At 43.9% G+C, this 23416-nt stretch overlaps 2 protein-coding genes across 2 annotated transcripts; both read right to left on the reverse strand.

Moving 5' to 3' along the window:
- Nucleotides 1-4596: 4596 nt before the first annotated feature.
- Nucleotides 4597-9107, reverse strand: FAM187B (family with sequence similarity 187 member B). The gene is made up of 2 exons (XM_019624892.1): nucleotides 8008-9107; nucleotides 4597-5198 (listed from the first exon to the last, which is right to left on the reverse strand). The coding sequence occupies exons 1-2, from the start codon at nucleotides 8778-8780 to the stop codon at nucleotides 4811-4813; spliced, it is 1161 nt and encodes a 386-aa protein (XP_019480437.1). The 5' UTR covers nucleotides 8781-9107; the 3' UTR covers nucleotides 4597-4810.
- An 8119-nt stretch (nucleotides 9108-17226) lies between these two features.
- Nucleotides 17227-17943, reverse strand: LOC109372051 (protein FAM187B-like). The gene has a single exon (XM_019624917.1). It carries the CDS (start codon nucleotides 17941-17943, stop codon nucleotides 17227-17229), a length of 717 nt encoding a protein of 238 aa, XP_019480462.1.
- Nucleotides 17944-23416: the final 5473 nt, after the last annotated feature.

Genomic DNA, 23416 nt, shown 5'->3' on the forward strand with positions numbered 1-23416 from the left:
AGCCAGCGTGAGCGGCCAGCCGCCGCAGTGAGCGTCCTCCACAACTAGACTGAAGAACAAAAGGACAGCAACTTGTCTGTTCCCCTTCCCCCAATTCCCCAATAAAAAAAACAAAAACAAAAACAAACCTAAAGAACTACCCAGCTAAGCCCAGGCTCTATTACCAACCTACAGAATAGAGAGAAAAGTAAATAATTGTTGCGTTAAGTTTCTGAGTTTGGGCTGGTTTATTATGCAGCATTAGAGAACTAATACATCTGGTTTAATCCCACTTGCCCAGGAGCCTTCCCAAGCCGGGCCTTCAGGTCACATGGCTAACCAGGGCCTCCCTGCCCCTATCCCTGGCCATGTGTTAGTTCTGAGCCTGGGCCTCAAGAGGCCTTGCTGCTCCCATTCACTTTCTTGGACCCTTGCTACCACCTTTTAGACAAGCCTGGGTTGGCCGGCTAGAGAGAGAGAGAGACCACATGGAGGAAATCCCAGTTGCCCCAGCTGATGGCACCTGGTCCAGCCTACAAACAGCCAATTCTTGAATATGTGAGAGAGCTCAGCCAAGATCAGCAGAGCCAACCCCAACCCACTGCTAATCACAGAAGCATGAATGCTTCTAGCTGAGACCAGAACTACCCAGCTGGTTTGTAGACTTGTAAGCAATAAATGCTTACTATTTTAAATCTTTGATTTGGGGTATGTTTTATTTTGCAGCCATAACTGATGTACTAATTTTGTATACACAAGCAAGCAAATTCACTTCTCTGGCCTTCAGTTTCCTCCTGTGAAAAATAGGAATCATTTGGGATGGTCATGAAAATGCTGTGAGCTCATGAGCCTAAAGCTCTTGGCACAGCGCCTGGCAGAGAATGAGCACTCAATTAATGGAAATTGTTTTTAAAAGAAATAAAATGAAGGACAAAGAGATAGCTGGCAAACACTCTTCCCACTCTGAACCTCTTTGTCTTGTCTGCCCAATTGTGGATCATTGATTCCAGAGTAGATGTCCGGTGGATTCCCAAGCCCTTTAGCCTTTAGTATCACCAACATAGAGACTTTCCTTGGTGAGAGAGGGGAAGACCCTTGGAAAGAGGTATACCCCATCCCCTGAGGCTTTTCTGTTTAGGAAAGGTAGCTGCACACTAGTTATAACAAGTTCTGGACTCAGTTAGACCTAGGTTCTGCTCCAATCTCTGCCATTTACATGCCATGCGACACTGAGCCACCAAAGCAACCATTCTGATCTTCCATTTCACTCCTGCAAAAGAGGGATAATTGTACCTACCTCCTAAGATTATTGTTCACTCATTTCTACTTCACTCAGTTGGTATACATTTATTGCCTTGTACTATGTTTCAGCTCTTTCAGGAGGTGAGGATACAATGGGGGAAACAACAACAATATCCCTGACCTCATGAGCCTCTCATCTCAGTGGGTAAAAACAAAGGGACAGAAACAAGTGAAAAACTGCAAAAGCGACAAGTGTTTTGGAAGGAGAAATGTATCAGTCAGGACGGGCTGGGTTATGCTGTGATAACAAATGTTCCCCAAGTCTATGGCTTATAATAACAAAAGTTTATTTCTAACTTATCGACCATGTCTATTGTGGGTAAGCTGGATCTCTGCTCACTCTTCAACCCAGGCTGGCAGAACAGACTCCATCTCAAGTACTCCGGGTTCTGCGCAGAGGAGAGAGGACTCTAGAGTATCTTTGTGCAGGCAATTAACTGCTCTAGCCTGGAAGTAGCTCCGATGACTTCTGCCCACATCTCATTGGCCAGAGTTAGTTGCAGGGCCCCACTCAACCACGGGGAGGCCCAGAAGCACCATCCTACACTGTGCTTGGAAGATGGAGAGCCAGGGAGATTTGGCGAGCAACACTAATGACCATTCTGAAAGTGTATACGTGATAAGAAGCAATGATGTCCAAGCTGAGGCCTGAACAATGAAAGAAGTCAACTAAGAGGAGGGGAAAGGAAGGGTTTTCTAGGTGGAAGGCATAGCACAGTGAGGAGGGTAACGAGTAGGAGTGCCTTAAAGGCAGCCAGTTTGGCTGGAGCAGTGCCCGCATGGAGTGAGGTAGGTATATGGTGTAAGCAAAGGGGAGAAGGGTGCAGCAGCCCACCAGTGTTTTCTACTTGGCTCATGGAGGACACTGAGTTAGCAATGCTGGTGTCTCAGCTAGGGTCCCCCTAAAAGGAAATTTTAAAATAGAAAGTATCAAAAAGGAGATAGAAGGTATAAAGAACAACCAGATGGAAATTTTAGGACTAAAAAATACAATAACCTGAGTAAAAGGCTCACTGGATGGACCTAATAGCAGAATGGAGATGACAGAGGAAGGAGTCAGCGAACTTGAAGATAGAACAACAGACATTCTCCAACCTGAACAACAGAAAAGATTGAAGGAAAACAAACAAAGCCTCTGGGACCCACGTGACAATAACAGGTCTAACATTTATGTCTGCAGAGTCCCAGGAGAGGAGAGGGAATGTGGGGCTAAAAAAATATTTGAAGACTATAATTTCAGGAAGCAGAAGTGAGGCGGAGAGGGTGGGTGAGTTGACAATGGTGCTTTAACGAGCTGGTTGCAGCTGTACCCATCTGAAGCTCGGAGCCACTGGGGACTCTCTGAGAGAATGTGCAGAATGTGCCTCAGAGTTGTACCATCCGGGGCTGGGGAATCTGGATGTCTCTGCTCCCACTCCCATCCCTTGTGGGTGAGGATTGTTCCTGGGGGCAACAACTGCCTGGCTGCCAGCCCCTCCCAATCACACCTGGCCCAGCGGGCTAGTGAGGGGGGTTAGGAAGCCATTGGTGCCTACAGGAACAATCCAGGCAACTGTTGAGGCTGCGTTTTTCAGGGTGGACCGAGGGATAAGGGTGAGTGTACTATTAACAGTTGCCTGTGATTGCATAACAAATAGCCATACATTTAGGAGCTTAAAGCAAGACACACTTTTGACTCCCCAGTTTCTGTACAGTCAGGACAGATATGGGTTGACTGGGTCCTCTGTTCAGGGTCTCCCAAGGCGGTCAAGGTGTTGGTCAGGCTGCATTCTCATCTGGAGGCCTCATTCGGGTTGTCAGCAGAGTTCACTTCCCGGTTGCTGTGTGACTGGGGCCCTGGCTTTTTGCTGACTGTCATCCTCAGGTCCTAGAGGCCACTGACAGCTCCTAGGGGCCGGCCACAGCTCCCTACCAAGTGGGCTTCCTCAACGTGGCTGCTTACTCTATCCATCAAGCCAGCAAGCGTCTCTCACTCTAGCTAGCTAAGACAGAGGCTTATATAATGTAATGCAATTAAAGGAGTGCTATTCCAATACCTTCGCCATATTCTGCCTGTTAGAAGCGAGTCACATGTGTAGTCCACACTGAAGGAGAGGGAATCACACCAACGCAGGGATACCGGGAGGTGGAAATCACTGGGGCCACCTTAGGGTTTGCGGGCCACAGTGGGGCACCAACAGGTTTAGGTGTGGATTATGTGACTTCCGGTGACAGGCCTGGGCATTGGACCCAGGCTTGGCTCTGGATGTTTCACCTCCAGCCACTACACACTAGGGGCTGCTGTGGGGTGCAGGACACCAGGGGTTCCCGGGGAGCAGGTGGAAAGGGGGCCCAGACATCATCTTTTATTTGCCCATCACTGGCCCCTTCCCAAGTTCACTGTGTGACCTCAGGTAGGTTGCCCGAGCCCTCTGTGCCTTGATGTTCTCAGCTACAAAAAAGGTTCATAGTAACCCCAACCTCATAGCGGGCTGTGAAGGCAAAATGGTTGTGAAGGCTATAAGTTCTGACCACACCAGGAGGTCCCCAAATATTTGCTATTATTATCATTGTTATTCTGTGCCTCTGCTTCCCAATGGACCCCATTTAGTTATCCACAAATATTCCCCCATTCTACAAGAATTTTGGGGTCTCTGCACCACATGAAACCTTCAGTGTTTTGGCAACCATGTCTTGTATGTGAGGGGTGAGCTCTGTCCTCTCCTCGGTGACAGAAATTCTGTTCTGGAAGTTTCAGATCTGTGCTGCAGTTGCTTCACAATGGATTATCAGGGCAATGAATTTTACAAGGCATTAATATTTTATTTCTTATTGTTGTACTCTACTGAACAGTATATATAATTCTTGGAAACAGTTAGGTCTGGTGATTTCCGTAGGTCGGCTAGACCAGGCCTGGTGCCTTATCATGGTGGAAGGGCCTGTCTCCCCTTCTTGGGGTCTGAGGGAGGCTCTTTCTACTGCAAGAGCCAGGAAAGGTGGTACATGTTCCACTGTCCTGGGCCACCACTCTGGAAGCGCTTTCTGACCTGGGGAGCTATGCTTAAAGGGGCAGGGTGGGGCAAGGGACGGGCAGAAGCCCAGTGCAGATCTGGGGGAACCTGGGGGCTACCCACTCCCATCCCCATCTCTGCCCTTGTCCTTGGGAGACTGCAGTGAGTGAGGTGGCTACAATTTGCCATCCCCAGAGACTCACCCCGAAAATGGCCTCATTCCACCCTTCCTTTCCTTCCTGTGAGGAACACAGGGTTTGAACCAGGCAACTTGGGTTTGAACTGGGCCCCCTTCCCATTACTGGACAGGGAGTCTTGCCTCGGTTTCCTCATCTGTGGAATGGAGATTGCTAATGAGTTACCAGAGCAGGACCTGGAACAAGGAAGCGCTCAGTCACCTTCCGCTGTGGCCACAGGTCTGTTTGGCCCAGACACATTCAGAGTGTGGTGTGGGCAGGCACAGGGCAGGGGATATGGAAGGGACAATTGAGGCAATTAAGGCACAAGAGACCAGGTTTCCTGGCCATTGCAGGCTCGCTTTATTTCACCAGCAGCGTTTGGTTTCTTCTTTTGCTCTGTGAAGGGCGGAAGAGCTTGAGCAGCACCCCAAGCAGGCCCAGGAAGGTGCCCACCAGCAGCATCAGCTGCAGCCCCTTGAGGACGGTGTCGGCCTTCCCCTTCCTGGCCTGCCCTGCCTCCGGCTGTTGTCCAACTTCCTCTTTCTGCAGAATCTCCAGCACATCTGGACTGGGCCTGGGGTTGAATCGAGCCACGAGCTCCTGCTGCACGAAGCACCTGTAAATGGCCGGCTGGAAGACTTGCAGTCGTCTCCCACCATTGGAGGGGTCCAGGATGGTGCTCACGTCCTGGCCGGAGAGCTGGCCTTGCCAGGTCAGGGGTGTGTTATTGGCTTCCCAGATGACAGGCCTGCAAAGGAGGACAAGACCAGCTGCAGCACCCAAGGAAAAAGGGGACAGATGTCTGAAGGAGGTGGAGGCAGCAGCACCCTCCTCTCTGGAGAACAGCAAGCAGCACCCGTCCAAGGAGCTCTACACAGCAGTGAGTAAGGGGAGGGTGGGAGCCCGACGGCTGGGAGTTCTCGGAGCCCCACCGCTGACTGAGCGGGTTACCTAACCCAATGCCTCCAGCTCTCCGAGCCTCCATTTCCCCCTCTGAACACCGGCGGGGTAGCAACTGTACTTACCTCAGAGAGTTATTTGGAAGGATTAGTAAGAGTGCTCTCTCAATTGATTTGTGCCCCCCTTTACCTGCCGGCCTCATTTCCTCCAGTCTCCCCCTCATTCCCTCTGCCCCAGCCACCCTGGCTCCCTAGATGTTCCTCCAACACGCTGGGCACAGTCCTGCCTCAACGCCTTTATCCTGGCCGCTCCCTCCGCCTGGAATGCTTGCCTTCAGTGCCCTCAGCTCCCTCACCTCCTTTCTTTCAGTGTTGGCTGAAATGGCACCTTCTCAGCGACACCTTCCCTGACTTGCTTATTTAAACTTTCACGTTGCCCAGTCCCCTCCCCCATCCCTGCCCTTATCACCGTCTAAAATATTGTAGATTTTACTCATGTGATTGCTTTATTGCTCCATGAGGTAGGAATCTTTTTCAGTTTTGTTCTGTTTGGCATCCCACATACCTAGAGCAATGCTTGGCTTATAAACGCTCAGCAGTAAGTGAATAACGTGGAAAGCAAATAAGTGAATCAGGCATATAACACACCCGTCGTGGTCGAGACACAGAGGGGACACTCAACAAGCTACTTTGACAAGGCCCGTAATCATACAAGTGATAACTAACACCTATCAGTGTGGATCTGCTTGTCAGACACTGTTGTGTCTTTCCAGTCATTTGCCCCCTTGGACATCACAAGTACCCCCAGAGGCTGGGCCAGCAAGACCTCTATATTGAGTTGGATAGTGTCCTCCTCAAATTCATGTTCCAATTGGGCCTCAGAATGTGACCTTATTCGGAAATAGGGTCATTATAGATGTAATAGTTAAGATGAGGTCAGACTACAGAAGGGTGAGCCCCACATCCAACATGACCCATGTCTTCATAAGAGCAGAGACACAGAGACACAGACACACAGGGAGAATGCCAAGTGATGACGGAGGTGGAGATCAGAGTGGTGCAGCTATAAGCATAGGAAGGCCCAGGACTGCCAGTCACCACTAGAACCAGCATCTCAGATAGCGCATGGCCCTGCTGACACCTTGATTTTGGAATTCTAGCCTCCAGAATTGTGAGAGAATAAATTCCTGTTGTTTCAAGCCACCGTTTGTGGTACTTTGTCATGGCAGCCCTAGCAAACTAATACAACCCTTATTCTACAGACAGGGAAACTAAGGCCTAGAGAGATGCCACGGGCCCAAAGTCACACAGCTGGAAAGTGGTAACCCCCAGGGGTTGGAAGCTGGGCCTGGCTGAACCCAGAGCTTGAAACAGAAACTTCACACGAAGCACCACTCCACTTGGCCCCCTAGAGACATGGGAAATTCTTGAAGCCTTGGTGACCTCTCTTGATTCTTATCTCAAGTTTCCAATGACTTTCACTCAGGAATTCCGTGTCTAGCAAATGACCTGAAGTAAGTGCCCCAGTCTAGATGGGAAGAGGGGTCACATGCACTTTCCTGCACTTCTGAACTGTGCTATTTTTTCAGGGAGCAGGTGTTACATTTTATACTTAAAGAAAGAGGAAGAAAGAGGGGGGTTGGGGGAGAGACAAAATGATACCGAATGAGAAAAAGAGAGGAGTAGAAGTTACAGCTGAAATAAACAAGGAAAAGAAGGCCAGATGGAGGTGGTGAGGCCAGATTCCACAGAGCCTGCAGCTGCAGAGGCCCCAAGAGGTTTCAAGGGCTCCCTCCTTGCAAGGGAGGGTCTGCCGCTGGCACTTGGAGGAGGAGGGCATGGGGACTCTATGGTGTATGTGAGACTAAGGGTCTCACTACAGGTCTCCTTGGGCAAGGACTGCATCCCTCCAAGCTACAGTTTCCCCATCTGTAAATGGACCTCCTTGGAGTCCACAGCTCCTGGGACCAGGGAGGTGGGACAGAAGATGATACGGTCCATGAAGAGAGTTTGCCCAGGGGCCGGCCCCCCACGAAAGTGCAGCACCATGCGTGGTTGTCGTTCTTATAACCAGGGTAGGGGTGGGTAGGTTGGGAAAGAGAAGGCGCATGGGGAGACTTCCCAGGGGCTCCGGGCAGGAAGATAAGAACATGAGTGCGAGCTCCGGGGGACAAGCCTTGATGGGCATGCCCAAGGCACTGTCTTCTCCTCCCAGAGCCTGCTGACCCTCCCAGATGAGTCAGAGGCTTCAAGAGCCCCACGGCTTCCCAATCTTCCCCCAGCACCGCCCCACCACTGGCCGGGGCTTCTTCTATCCCAGCTCTGATCACCTTGGGCTGCCTCCCTGCTGGGCTGGGGACTTCCTGAGGACAGGAAGTCTGATGACCGCCATATCCACAGCATCCCCCAGCGCAGGGCCAGACACAGAGTCAGCTGAGCCCTCCCTGAGTGTTAGCTGTCTTTGTTCTACCTCTGTGATGCAATAATGTGTGGGCACCAGGGGATTCCTGCTAAAGTACCTGAAGAAGCCAGCGGAGACAGTCTGTGGGGCTGCCCGCACAGAACCCCTCCCTCTCTGCACAGATTGACCACAAAGGATCCCAGACAGGGAGAGCCTGGCTATGGGTCTAGGGCAGGGCTGGTCCCCAATTCCATCACCTGTAGATGGATCCTAAGGGGCAGGTAAGCCATGCAGATTCTGACTCCTCACTGAGCTCGAAGTTGTCAAAAGTGATGTGAGCCCCTTCTGATGTTTTGCACTGGACGTTGCAGGCTTCCACCTGCATCTCAGGCCGCATGCGGCTGGACCACAGCCTAGCATCTCCCAGATAGAGCCAGCAGGGCAAGGGTTCCTCCAGGGGCTCCTGGATATGGCAGTACCCAAGGCGTTTGCGCTCACCCGGCTTCCCGCAGCGGTTACAGTCCTGCCAGGGCTCCCAGTGGGTGAAGATGATCTCCTTGCCACCCAGACTCAGGGTCTCATTCCGCAGGGGCTTTTGGCCCAGGCCTCTGTGTGTAATGTGCAGGGTGCTGACGTCCTGGAATTCAATCTCATACTGCACTACTTGGAGGCCATTCTTGTCCCGGCAGTTGTAGATGCCCGTCTGGGATGGCAATGGATTTTTAATGAGAATGCTGCCTTCAGGCATTCTTTCTATGTTTGAAACACTGCGGGGGTGGCTGTACCAGTTGGTCCCATCTTGCAGGAAGAAGTAGTGCCACTGTGCCCCAGAGGAGTTGCAGTGAAGAAAGATATCATTGTTGGAAAGTAGGGCCCGTTGGCATTGCTTCCCATGGGGACATCTGACAGAAACATAGAACCCTAGCACCGGGAGAGCAAAGCTGAGCAACAGCCACAGGGTGGTCAGCATGGTGGACTGGGGCTGTGGCCATGGGCCAGGCATCACTTTGGACATTGTGAGGTCACCCATGAAACTCAAGCCTCAACCCTGGGCAGCAGAATGAACTGCAGTCTACCCCATGGGTGTATAAGGTCACGATCCCTATTTGTTTTGTGACAAGTTAACAACCCTATTTAATTTCTCTTCCAAGCTTTCCACTCTGCTGGGGTAGGAGGAGCCTAATTTGTCCATTCAGGATTTTTTCTACCACCTCTGTGCTTTGGCATTAAAGTGTTCACATGGGAACATTCAACACATTTTTCCTGAACGCCTACTAGGTTCTGAGCACACTTTTTAATGCTGGGGGTGGAGGTAAATAAATCCTCTGGTTATCACTCTGACCTTCTACCCACCCCCACCCCAACCTCTCCTCCCCGGCTATGCTGGCCTCACGGTTGTCCCTAGAACACAGCAAGCAAGCAAACGGCTTCTGCCTCAGTACCTGTGCACATGCTGGTCCCTGGCTCCTCCCATAGATAGCTGCATGACTCAATTCAATAAATATTTTTTTCTCAGTTGCCTGCTTCCCACATCCTTTCCTAAACTCCTTCTTAGTCCTAAAATTAAAAATAATTACTGTGCAGGCTTGATCTGCCGTCATTCACACATGTTTACAAATGCTGACCATGTGCTGGCTGTTACAGCAGTGAACAGGTTAGACAAAACCTCTGTTACCTTTTAGTGGAAGAGGCAGATAATAAATACATAACACATAATGTCAGATACAATAGATTCTTGTTATGCACAGCAATTATTTTTCTATAAAGTTGCTGAACTAGGAAATACTGAAACACTGTTCCTAGGAGAAATACAGGGTTAGGGTCCTACAAGCTCTGATCATAACTTTTTTGTCAACTGATCAACACATGACCTTGTTTTAGGTATGTTTTTATTTAAAGACACCTTATTTAATATATATTATTGATTCATTAACATTGAACTTGTAGCCTACATCACTTTAACTTATGTCTAAACAAAACTAATCTAACACATATGTTTTCTTCATAAGACACATCACAATTTCTATGCCCAGGAGAAGTCTAGACCCTGACATGTCTGCCTGGTTAGTATATTTAAAGGGTGTGGAGGCCAGAGTAAGGAGGAGTGGACAAGGTGAAGTGGGGTGAGTGGGTGAGGTCTGAGTTCATCTAGTTTTTGCCAAGACATCCTGCCTTCTTCTTTACGTGGCTCCTTAAGGCTGGGGGCTCTCTTAGCCATGCCCCTGCCCCATGTGGGGACATCTACAGGCTGTATTTGGCAGAAACTATATGCTTAGATTCTGGAATTGTTGCTTTTATGGTATCTTGCTGCCACCCCAAGAGTGGCAGATCCCTTTTGCTCTCAGATCTACAAAACCATCTAGATTTTTTTTGTCTGTTTCCCAGGATCTATAAAGTCCCTCTATCTAAGACACATTAACATCTATACCCCTATTGTTTTCCCTCTATCTCCCTCCCTCTGTCTTTGTCTTTCACCTCAGCCCAGAGAATCTTTTCTAAACAGGAGAGCAGGGTTATGGAGAGACTGTGAGAAAGGCCACTTCTAATTTTCATTTTATCTAGATGAGAAGTCACAAACTGGCTGAATCCAGCCTGAAGAAATGTTTTAATTGGCCTCATAAGGTGTTTTCATATATTTAAATCAGTGAACAATATGTAAAACTTAACAGGTTTCATACAAAAATCCATATACCCTGCCAGTCTTTAAATAATGTGCTTACTGCTATAATTCAGTAGCTTATAAAACCAACACTCTTAAAAATAGCAACTGTTCTTTTCTTTAAGATAACATGATTAATATGCCTAAGAGTTGACACAATGAGGATTTGGAATCTATATAGAAGAATCAAATGGAAATAATAGAAGTAAACAATAAAAGTTGTGAAATTAAGAATTCACTAGAAAGGGTAACAATCTATTAAACACAACAGGAAAGAGGATTAGGAAAATGAAAAATAGGTCCATAGAAAAATATCTATACTGAAGCATGCAAAGGAAAAAGATAGGAAAATACAGAAAAAAGTGTAAGAGACTTATGAGACATGGTGAGAAGTTCTAACATTCATGTAAATAGAGACCCAGATGAAAAAGAGAGACAGGAGCATAAACAATATTTGAAGAGATACTAAATGAAAACTTCCCAAGACTGATGAAAGACATCAAGCCACAAATTCAAGAAGGTCTTCAAACTCCACACAGGATAAATACAAAGAAAACCACACATAGGCACTTTATAAGAAAATATTCTTGAAAATCAAAGAGGACATCTTAAAAATGTCCAGGGGAGAAGAAGATACATTACTTTGAAGCCACAATCATAAAACCCTACATTAACTTTAAAAAAGAAATAATGGAAGCTGAAAGACAAGGGAATGACATTTTCAAAGCACTAAAAGAAAACGACTGCCAATCTAGAACTCTCTATATAGAAGTCTGTATACTATAATGAAACTATCCTTCAAAGGTGAAGGGAAAAATAAGGATATTTTCAGATTAAAACAGAGACTTCACCACAGCAGAGCACACCAAAAGTAATGCTAAAAAGAATTTTCCAGGCAGCAGGAAAACGATCCCCAATGGAAGCAAGGTGGTGCAGGAATGAAAAGCTCCAGAAGAGTAAAATGTGAGTATGATTAAAATAATATTGAGAATGTTTTAAAATAATGTCTCAGAGCGTTGAAGATATACATGAAATAAAATACCAGATACCCACTCCTGGTATACAAGTTTGGTTCAATATCTGCAAATCAATTAATGTTATACACCACATAAACAAAATCATAAAACTCATATGATCATATCATTCGACACAGAAAGAGCATTTGACAAAATCCAGCATCCATTTATGATAAAAACTCTCAGCAAAGTGGGAGTAGAGGGAACATAACTCAACATAATAAAGGCCATATATTACAAACCCACAGCTAATATTATACTCAATGGGGAAAAGCTAAAATTCCCCTTAAGATTAGGAACAAGACAAGGATGCTCACTTTCACCACTTTTATTCAACACAGTACTGAAAGCCTAGTCACAACAATCAGACAAGAAAAAGAAATAAAAGGCATCCAAATTGGAAAGGAGAAAGTAAAATTGTTATATTTGCAGATGACAAGATATTATATGTAGAGAACTCTAAAGATTCCACCAAAAAAACTATTAGAACTGATAAATGAATTTAGAAATGTAGCAGGATACAAGATTAATATTCAGAAATCAGTTGCATTTTTATACACCAATAAATAAATGTCAGAAAGAGAAATTAAGAAAACATTCCTATTTATATTGCATCAAAACAAAACAAAACATAGAAATAAACTTAACCAAGGAAGCAAAAGACCTGGACTCAGAACATTACAAGACATTGAAGAGAGAAATTAAAGAAGATACAAGCAAATGGAAACATATACCAGGCACATGGACAGGAAGAATTAATATAGTTAAAATGTCCATATTATCCCAAAGCAATCTATAGATTCAATTCAATATCAAAATACCAATGGCATTTCACACCAGAACAAATAACCCTAAAATTTATATGGGACTATAAAAGACCCCAAATAGCCATGGCAATCTTGAGAAAGAAGAACAAAACTGGAGATATCATGCTACCTGATATCACACTATACTACCAGGCTATAGTATTCACGACAGCGTGGTATTGGCATAAAAACAGGCACATAGATCAATGGAACAGAATAGAGAGTCCAGAAATAAATCCATGCCTATATGGTCATTTAATCTATAACAAAAGAAGCAAGAATTTATATTTGAGTAAAGACAGTCTATTCAAGAAATAGTGCTGGGAAAACTGGACAGACACATGCAAAAAAAAAAGGAACTGGACCACCTTCTTATGCCATATACAAAAATAAACTCAAAATAGATTAAAGTCTTAAATGTAAGACCCGAAATCATTAAAACTCTAGAAGAAAATATAGGAAGTAAACTCTCAGACATTACTCTTAGTAATATTTTCACTGATATATCCCCTTAAGCAAGGGAAACAAAAGAGATAATAAACAAATGGGACTACACAAACTAAAAAGTTTTTTCACTGCAAAGGAAACCATCAACAAAACAAAAAGACATTCAACTAAATGGGAGAAGTTATTTGCCAATGATATATATGAAAGGAGTTAATATATAAAATTTATATATATATATATATATATATGACTCATATTACTCAACACCCAAAACCCACACAATCCAATTAAAAAATGGGCAGAGGACCTGAATAGACATTTCTCCAAAGAGGACACATAGATGGCCAATAGACATATAAAAAAATGCTCAACATCACTAGTCATCAGAGAAACGCAAATAAAAACCACAATAAAATACCATCTCATTCTTGTCAGAATGGCTATCATCAATAAATAAACAACAAGTTTTGGTGAGGATGTGGAGAAAAGGGAACCCTTGTGTACTCTTGGTGGGATTGCAAATTGGTTCAGCCATATGGAAAACAGTATGGAGGTTCCTCAAAAAATTAAAAATAGAAGTACCTTATGACCCAGCAATTCCATTGCTGGGTATTTATCCAAAGAAATCCAAAACACTAATTAGAAAAAAACATATACATCCCTATGTTTACTGTAGCACTGGTCACAATAGCCAAGATATGAAATTGAAATGCCCATTAATAGACAATTGGCTAAAGAAATTGTGGCATAATTGTGGTACATACTCATATATACAATGGAGTATTGCTAGGCCATAAAAAAGAATGAAATGTTACCATTTGCAACAATATGGATAAACCCAGAGGGTATTATGCTAAGTGAAATAAGTCTTACTGAGAAAGACAAATACCATATGATCTCACTTATATGTGGAATCTAAAGAACAGAATAAATGAACAAACAAAACAGAAATAGACTCATAGATACAGAAAACAAATGATGGTTGTTAGAAGTAAGAGAGTTGGGAGCATGGGTGGGAAAGGTGAAGGGATTAGGAAGTACAAATTGGCAGTTACAAAATAGTCACAGGTATGTGAAATACAGTATGGGAAATATAGTCAATAATATTGTAAAAACGATGTATAGTGTCAGATGGGTATTAGAATTATCGGAGGGATCACTTCATAAATTATACAAATGCCTAATCACTATGCTGTACAGCTGTAACTAATATAATATTGAATGTCAACTATAATTTTTTAAAAAAATTATAGGGCTGGCTGAGTGGCACGATGGTTAAGAACTGGCTTGGGACGCCAGAGGGCCCCGGTTTTGATCCCACATTATGAGGGCCAGTGATACTGCCCTCCACAGCTAAGATGCTGAACAACAGCTCAACCTGGAGCTGGGCTGCCCGCCGGCGATGGCGTAGGCTGCAGCCCCTGTGGCAGTGGGTTGCCATGGGCTACCGTATGTAGCCAGCAGCCAGCATGAGTGGCCAGCAGCCGCAGGGAGCAGCCATCCAGAAGCTGGCGACTGATCTGCCTCGCCCGGGGAAGAGCGCAATGATGGTGCCAACTTGGGCCAGTGAAGCAACATCCTCCACAACTAGACTGAAGAACAAAAGGACAGCAACTTGTCTGTTCCCCTTCCCCCAATTCCCCAGCATTGTTCCCATCCCCCCAATTCCCCAATAAAAATCTTAAAAAAAAAAATTATAGTCATGGAATGTAAAGTACAAAATAAGAAATACAGTCAATAGTAGTGTAATAACTATGTACAGTGTGAGATGGGTAGTAGACTTGTTGGGGTTATCATTTTGTGAGGTGTGTAAATGTCTAATCACTATGTTGTTTTGTACACCTGAAACTAATTTGAAAAACCATTAAAAAAATACTTCATAACAAGAAGACAACAGATGAAAGGAGAATAAATTGAGCTAAAAGCTTGAAGGTCTCTGCATTGTCAAGGAAATGTACAAGTACAAATTCATATTGTATTCTAATGAGTGAGAATTAATGTTGTAATCTCTAGAGCAAATGATAAAATAATGCATATCTAATAAGCTAATAGAGGAGGGAATGGAATAATTAAAAACTACTGGTAAATCCAAAAGCAAGAAAAGACAAAAGAACCAAAGAAGAGACAGAACAAGTAAGAAGAAAATAGCAATAAGTTAAGATTTAAACCCAACTATATTAGTAAGTACATTAAATGTAAATGAACTAAATATTCCAATTAAAAAACAAACATTTTCAGACTTAATATGAAAAACAAACATCTAAATATATACTGCTTAAAAGAAACTCACCTTAAATAAAAAATATTGAAAGTTGAAAGTAAAAACATGGAAAAATATCATGCAAACACTAACCAAAAGAAAGTAACTATACTTATAAGTATAGCTATATAAATAGCTATACTTACAACAAAAACTACTTTTTTTGTAGTTGTAAAGACCATAAGGGTCAAAAGTATTAATAGAGATTACAAGAGATATTTTATAAAATGGTCAATCCAGTAGGAAGATATAAAGATCCTAAGTTTGTATGAACCTAAAAGTATTTAAAGCAAAACATGATAGTACTAAAGGTTAAAATAGACAAATCTACAATGGAACATGCAAACAAAAATGTAGCAGAGATATAAAAGATTTGAACAACATGATATAAACTTGACCTAATTCATATATATAGAACATTGCACTCAACTTTAGAATATACATTCTTTTCACATTCATATGAAATATTTGCCAAAATTGACTATATTCTAGGCCATAAATGTTAACAGAATTGAATCACATTTTTTTACCAGTAGAATTAAGCTAGATACATATGACAAAAAGATAATAAGAACATCCTCAGATATTTGAAAATTATATAATGAAATGTCTAAATAACCAATGGATCAAAAGAGAAATCACAATTGAAAATAGAAAGTATTTTTAACTGACTAGAGATGAAAATATAACATATCAAAACCCATGGAATGCAGGTAAGTTGTGCTTAGGGAGGAATTTACAACTTAAATACATACTTTGGGGGGAAAGGATAAAAACTAGAGAGCTAAGCAAGCATTTCAAATACCAAAAATCAATTAAAAAACAAAAGTACAACTAAAAATAATAAAAATACCAAAAGTTGGTTCTTTAAAAAGATGTATGAGATGATAAACCCCTAATAAGACTGATCAAGAAAAAAGGGAAAGGGGCCGGCCGAGTGGCGCATTGATTAAGAGCTGGCTTGGGACGCCAGAGGGCCCCGGTTCGGATCCCACATATGAGGGCCAGTGACACTGCCCTCTACAGCTAAGATGTTGAACAACAGCTCAACCTGGAGCTGGGCTGCCATGAGTCGCCGGCGAAGGCGTAGGCTGCAGCCCCTGCTGCAGTGGGTTGCCATGGGCTACCGTGTGTAGCCAGCAGCCAGCGTGAGCGGCCAGCAGCTGCTGTGAGCGGCTGTTCAGAAGCCGGTGACGGATCTGCCTCGCCCGGGAAGAGCGCAATGATGGTGCCAACTCGGGCCAGTGAAGCAACGTCCTCCACAACTAGACTGAAGAACAAAATGACAGCAACTTGTCTGTTCCCCTTCCCCCAATTCCCCAGCACTGTTCCCATCCCCCCAATTCCCCAATAAAAAAATCTTTAAAAAAAAAAAAGAAAAAAGGGAAAGGACCTAAATAACTAACATCAATGATGAAAAATGAGACATTACTACAGATCTTAGCAGCATAAAAAGATAATGAGAGTATATTACAAACAACTTTTGGCCAAAACTTCTGAAAATTTAGATGAAATAGATAAATTCATTGAAAACTCAACAACACTGGCACAGGAAAAAAAAAAAAAACCTGAACGGGTCTACATTTACTATTAAAGAAGTTGAATCTGTAATTAAAAACCTGTGCATTAAAAAACCCTCTAAGCCCAGAAAGCTTTACCAGTGAATTCTTCCACACATTTCTTAACAATTAAGAAATGACATCAAATCTTTCAAAATCTTTCCAGAAATAGAAAAAGATAGGACACTTCTAAACTTCTGAGCCATGCTACCAAAACATTATAAGGGACATTACAACAAAGGAAGACCTATATTACCAGATATCATGACTTATTACGAAGGTATAATTGAAATACTGTGGCACTGGTGCAAGGATGGAAAGACAAATTGTATCAGTCAGAGCCCAGTGAGGAGACAGAAACCACAGCAGTGTCTATGTTGGCATGAGCATAAGCCAGACAGAGTGTCTTGATCTCTAGGTTTTATATTTGGTCTTCCCTTCAATATCAGGAGCCTGTGAGAGCAGGGAGTAGGCCTCTGTTGGTCAGCACTGTGTCTGCATCACCACCCACAGAGGGCCTGGTTCAGAAGGGGCGCCAGGGCATCCTTGATGAATGAACATCTGAACAAGCCAGTGAAGAGATCCCTCACTGCATAGATTGACCATGAAGGCTTATGGGCTGAGAGATAAAACCTGCTTTTCCACGAGAAGGTAAACCCCTGTCCCAGGTACACACAGGAAATAAAAGCCCAGGTGAGGGTCAAAAGCGGGGCTGACACTTTGGACCATTTACCTGTAGATGGAGGCCAAGGGGCAGGTGAGCCACATGTTGTTGGTCAACTTGCCCAGCCGGTAAATGTCAAAGATGAAGTATGGCTGGCTGGTTTCCTTGAAGTGGTCGCAGGGTACAAGGCAGGCTTCTACCTGTAGCTCAGGCCGCATGCGGCTGAATTGCACCTTTTGTGCTCTCAGATAGAGCCAACAGGGCATGGGCTTCTCCAGGGGCTCTTCAATGTAGCAGTACCCCAGGCGTTTGCGCTCACCCGGCTCCTCACAGCGGTTACAGTCCTGCCAGCGTTCCCAGTGGGTGAAGATGAGTACACTGCTACCCAGCCTCAGAGTCTCATTCTGAAGAGGCTTTTGGCCCAGATCTTTGTGTGTAACATGCAGGGTGGTGACATCCTGGAAATCAAGCTCATACTCCACTATGAGGGAACTGTCACTGTCCTGGCAGTGATAGAGGCCTGTCTGGGTGGGCTGAGGGTTGGTCAGTTGGAGGCTGCCCCCAGGGAGTCTCTTTGTGTTAGGCATTGAGGAGACCAGCAAGGGATCCTCCTCCAGAATGGAAGAGAAGTACCAGATTGCCTTTGGATCATCACACTGCAAGACAACATCATTGCCTGAGAGCAGAGCCTGCTGACAGAGACTCTTGTAGGGACAGCTGATTAATACCTGGGTCCACAAAGTGGGGAGAGAAAGGCTAAGCAGCAATAGCGTGGTCAGCATCGTTGCCCAAGACTACAGAAGGAAGCTGGGAACCACCCTGGGCATTGTGAAGTCATCCACAGAACTCAGGCATCAGCCCTGGGCAGTGGAATGTCTTGGTCCACTGCACTTCCAGGAGTACAGTTCAGTTCATGTCATCAAATAGCTCGGTGTAGGTTATAGGGTCAAACACTCAAATGTCCACAAGAGCTGGGCAGGCAAAAAAAAAAAAAAAAGAGTGAACCTAAGTCAGAACAAGTAAACTAAGAAGCCAAATTCTTTGTCCTCCACATACCCAATAATAGAGAATGGGGAAATGGGGAAAATGGCTTCATGTACATCAGGAAGGAGAAGAAAGGGAAAATCACAGAAATCACTGGTCTGCACCATTTCTAAAATCCAGTGATAAGATACTGCAACGGCCTCCTCTCTTGTAGATGGGGAGAATTCCTTAATTAGCACCAAATCAGCTTCTTGGGGAAGGGATTTCCCAAACCTTTGTTCTCTGTGGCTCATGTCTCCACCCTCCATGGAGGTATCTCCTTTCCCATTACCCTCCTTGGCTACATCTGAAGTGGCATTAAAGATGTAAGCTCCTTGGCATTTTCTCAGCCTGCTTGCTGTCTCCCAAAGTTTGGGAATTATGGATTCTTAAAAGTCTCCGGTCAACTCCATGTGCAAAAAACCACATTCACAGTTCTGTTCAAGATGTTCCCCTCCCGCTGCTCTTTCTTTCTCCCTCTCCCCCCTCCACACCCCTTACCCCATCACTGCAAACACCTTGAAGTCCATCAGGCATCCATGGAAAGCCATATTCTCCAACTCTCATTCACTGAGCCATTTTGTCTACTTGGGAGTAACTTAAGGATTTTCTCAGAGTATCTTAATTCATTCAGAGATTTTAACAATGGTTAATAATTATTTAATTAGTTGTATACGCTTGATTTTATCCTTGACAAAAGCTGAATTCTAATTGGATTCTGTTTCTCAAAGGCCTTCCCAATTTTTGGCCAACTCTGGCCAACATTCACTCCTAATGTTCTGTATTTCAACTACTTCCCCTAAAGTTGCAAGTTCATTAAATACGGTACCTGCCTTCCAAGGTATCTCAGGCAATAGTCTCTATTCTTCCAGTTTCAAATAAGTTTTCTTGTTCCCTTTGCTCTATGTCTAAGCCAATGCCATGTGTCTTTATTTTTAATTACAGCAGCACCCCACTCCTTATACTAATTTCTGTATCACTCAAGATAGGTTATTTGCTACTATACAGTAATAAACTTCCCCCAAATCTCAACGGCTTACAAAAACAAAGTTTTATGTCTCACTCATGTACATATCCATTGTGGGTTAGCATTATAATCACCAGCGATCCAGAATGATGGAGCAACTGCCATCTCTAATATTTCCAATTTTATGCCAGAGGAGGAAGAAAGAAAGCTCTATAGTATTTTATGAGTACAATTAAATACTCTGGTCTTAAATGAACATGTCACTCGTTCAGAAACCATTGGCCAGAAACAGTTATATGGCATCACCAATTCATCAACCCAATAAAGGAAATAGAATTCTACATGTCCCTGAAGCATTTGGCGAATGGCAGTTAGTAATGATTACCAAAGCTAATGTCTACTATAAGGACTATTCTTTTATATCATAAAGTTAAAACCATTTCCAAAATCCTCCCATCAGACCTGTTCTAAAGTTCCATTGGCCAGGGTGAGTTCCCATGTGCAGATCCAAAGCAATCCAGAAAGGAAAGGAAATTTCCATGATTGGCTTAAGCCAATCAGAAGTTGTTCTCTGGGACTAGGGAAGTACAATCTTCTCTGACTACAGAGGTCAGAGAAGACCCAACCAAAATCCGGGCTGTGTATGCATGAAAGATGTATAAGAGAATACCTATTTGGTGTAACCAACCATGTCTTCCACTGCATCCACAGGTGGCAAAAATCACTCATTTTAGGATTATGATGGGCACTGCATGACCTTAGACAAGTGCTCAAACTTGCTAAGCTTCACCTCAGTTCCCCCATCTGTCAAATAGGGACAGTAGAACTCTCCCTCACAAACTATGGTTGTTATAAAGCTTTCAAGAGATTATTCATGTCAAATTCTTGGCACAGTCTGGGTTTGGAATAAGACAGTGGTTAGGATTATGAGAATGTAGCCAAAGTTTCAGTCCCAGGCTCTGAGATCAGTTTCATCTCTTGATCCACCTTTTATTAGAGTAATTTGGGCTCAGCAAGGGGCCTTCTTGTGCCTGGCACATTCATTTACTCCACAAAGAATTGTTGCTCACTCATCTGCACCAGGCACAAAAGGTCCGAGCTAAGTCCCTGCCCTCATGGAGCTTACATTCTAGTGGGGATGTTTTAATCAGGATAAGTTAGGTTATGCTGTGTAACAAAAGAATTCTGGAATCTCAATGGCTTAACACAATTTTCTCTTTGCTTGTGTTGTGTGTCCAGTGTGGGTTAGTGGAGAGATCTACTCCACACAGTCCCTTCAAATGCCATGGATTATGAAGAATGCACCATCAGTAACATCATTAGCGGTCATGGTAAGAGAAGGGAGGCTAGTGAGTCATGCGCTAATAATGAAATGCTTTGGGCCTGGGAGGAAGCTACATTACTTTTGATTGCAGGCCATCGACTAGAATGAATCACATAGCCCCACCTAACTGCAGGAGGAGCTGGGAAATGTACAGGAGCACACAGAATATTTGCTGAGCAATATAGTCTTTGCCTCAAGGGGAAAAAAAATAGTAAGCAAATAAATGACTGATAAAACATCAGATAATTGCTCTGAAGGCAGGGGTGGGGGTGGGGTGGGGAGATTGGAGGGGGGAGTAGTGAGAGAGCGATGGGGATAGAGACTTCTATGGGCTGAATTGTGTCCCCCAAAATTCATATGTTGAAGCCCTAACCCCAGTACCTTAGAATGTGACTTATTTGGAGATAGAGCCTTTAAAGAGGTAATTAAGTTAAAATGAAGTAGTTAGGGTGGGGCCAAATCCAGTATGACTGGTGTCCTTATAAAAAGAGGAGATTAGGACACAGACAACACAGACAGGGGGACAACTATGTGAGGACACAGACAGAAGGTGGCCATTTGCGAGCGAAGGAGAGAGGCCTTAGAAGGAAACCAACCCTGCCAACACCTCGATCTTGTACTCCTAGCCTCTGGCCTGTGAAGAAATAAATTTCTGTTGTTTAAAAACCCTATGTCGGGTGCAGCTGATCTCACAGATTCATTGCACACAAAGAAGCCACTATGAAATACGTCTGTACTGTACTAAGTCACAAACACGACTGGCGATAGATTACGGTAGAGGGGAAGGATACGGAAGTGATGAGTCACGACACTTAACTGTTAGATATTTGAAAATTTGTGTGCAATGAATCTGTGAGATCAGTTGCACCCGACAGAGGGTTAAGCCACCCAGTCTGTGCTATTTGTTATGACAACCCTATCAAACTAATACAGAGGCTGTTTAAAGGGAGTGAGGAGAGAAGACCTCTCTAAAGAAGCGACATTTGAGCAGACCCACATAAGATGAACCATGTAGATTCCAGAGGAAGCAAGGCCTTGAGGGGGGAACATGTTTGGCATATATCAATGAACTTCAGCCAAAGGCCATCAGGAAAATGCACCTGTGGTTGAACAAAGTTCGGTTTATGACCAAATGCACTGAGGGAAGATGAACCATGGGGAGTGTTGCAATATCTTAGTAAAAAGGGTGTTAGAAAAGACTTATAGAGGGCCGGCCGAGTGGCTCAGTTGGTTAAGAGCTCGCTCAATGGTTTGAGCTCTGAGCAACAGCGGTTCGAGTCCAGCCCGAGCTGAGCTGCCAACAGGTGGCAGGATGGCTCAGCTAAAAAAAAAAAAAAAAAAGACTTATAGAATTTGGGCTTGTGTTATGTGATTTAGGTAAGGGTTCAAAAAAGTGGAGATTTGCTTTGGATTCGATGCTATCAGAAAGTGGGAGTAATTCTGTATTACCCAGAAGATGAGAAGAATGCAGTGAAGCTAAAGCAGCAGCCATTCATATTAGCTGGGAGAGGGGAATGTTGATATTTTGTGGCTTGGACAATGTTTCTATTTTTGTCTGTGTTCAGACATGATTATAGCGTGGTCTTGTTTTTCTCTTGGTTTATTACAGTTACAGGGGGGCCTTATGTGATGTTGGTGTTCTGTGAAATTGTTTATTTTCAACAGCAGAATATCATGACCTAGCTGTGCGTTCTAGGCCACCTTCTAGCAATGTTAATACCCAGTTAGTGTCAGTTTAGCTCCCAGCTATCAGAGGCTGCTAATTTGAATAACAGCAATTCTCCTGAAATGGTGACCTGGTCAAATGGCTTTCCCTTTGTGAACCTCAATTTTTTCTTTTTCAAAATAGGGATTTTAATGGGATTGGCCTTACAGGGCTCTTATGAGGATTTAATGAGGTATTATATATAAAGTGTTCAGCCTTTATTGGGGGATGAGCAATAAGGACCTTGTCCTCTAAATATCAGGGTTCTGTGTCCTGACTGCAGACTACCGCTTTGGATGACAGAAGTGCAGACACAGAGGTGGGCCACCATTGTTTCAACCCCAAATGGCTGAAGCAACTTCCAGGAGATTTAGAGGGAAAGTTTCTGGGTTTTCTCCCTTATATCCCCTCTTGGAAGCCATATATTTAGGGATTAGGGCATTCAAAAACAACTAATACACCTGAAACTAATATTTAAAAAATTACATTAAAAAAATAACTGATACATAATACAGGGGAATCTAGAAAGTCATTGCACAAGCCCAAGGAAAGATTCACACTCAGAAAAGATCTGAGGTACCTTAACACTTCTCCTCAGGCTGGACCCCAGCACAGAGACACCCTAAAACAAACAAACAAACAAACGAACATCCCCAGCAAACCCTGGGGGAAGGGGAAAATATGATTCCCGTTGTTATCATATTGTGTCAAATGTTCATTTTCAACAAAAAAATCACAAGGCATGAAAAAACAGGAAAATATGGCCCATTCAAAGGGAAAATAAAAACTCATCACTGAGGAAGTAAAGGTGGCAGACATACTAGATATAGAATTAAACAATTGTCATCAGATGCTCAAAGAGCTAACAAAGACATGGGGGAAGACAGGAAAATGATCTATGAACACAATGAGACTATCAATAAAAAGGCAGAAAGTATTAAATAAACAAACAAAAAGAAACTCTGGAGCTGAAAAATACAATTACTGAAATGAAAAATCCACTAAAGGAGTTTAAAAACAGGTGAGCAGGCCGGCCGAGTGGAGTGATGGTTAAGAACTGGCTTGGAATGCCAGAGGGCCCCAGTTCGGATCCCACGTATGAGGGCCATGACACTGCCCTCTACAGCTAAGATGCTGAACAACAGCTCAACCTGGATCTGGGCTGCCGTGAGTCGCTGGCGACAGCGTAGGTTGCAGCCCCTGTGGCAGTGGGTTGCCATGGGCTACCGTGTGTAG

The sequence above is a fragment of the Hipposideros armiger genome, unplaced genomic scaffold (assembly GCF_001890085.2).
Source record: "Hipposideros armiger isolate ML-2016 unplaced genomic scaffold, ASM189008v1 scaffold_609, whole genome shotgun sequence".
Taxonomy (NCBI): Eukaryota; Metazoa; Chordata; class Mammalia; order Chiroptera; family Hipposideridae; genus Hipposideros; species Hipposideros armiger.

Coding starts and splice junctions, on each gene's coding strand:
- FAM187B (XM_019624892.1), bottom strand. CDS start 8,780: ATGGGTGACCTCACAATGTCCAAAGTGATGCCTGGCCCATGGCCACAG. Junction 5,199..8,007: donor CCCTTAGGATCCATCTACAG/GTGATGGAATTG, acceptor CCTCCTTTGCAG/GCCTGTCATCTGGGAAGCCA.
- LOC109372051 (XM_019624917.1), bottom strand. CDS start 17,943: ATGCTGACCACGCTATTGCTGCTTAGCCTTTCTCTCCCCACTTTGTGG.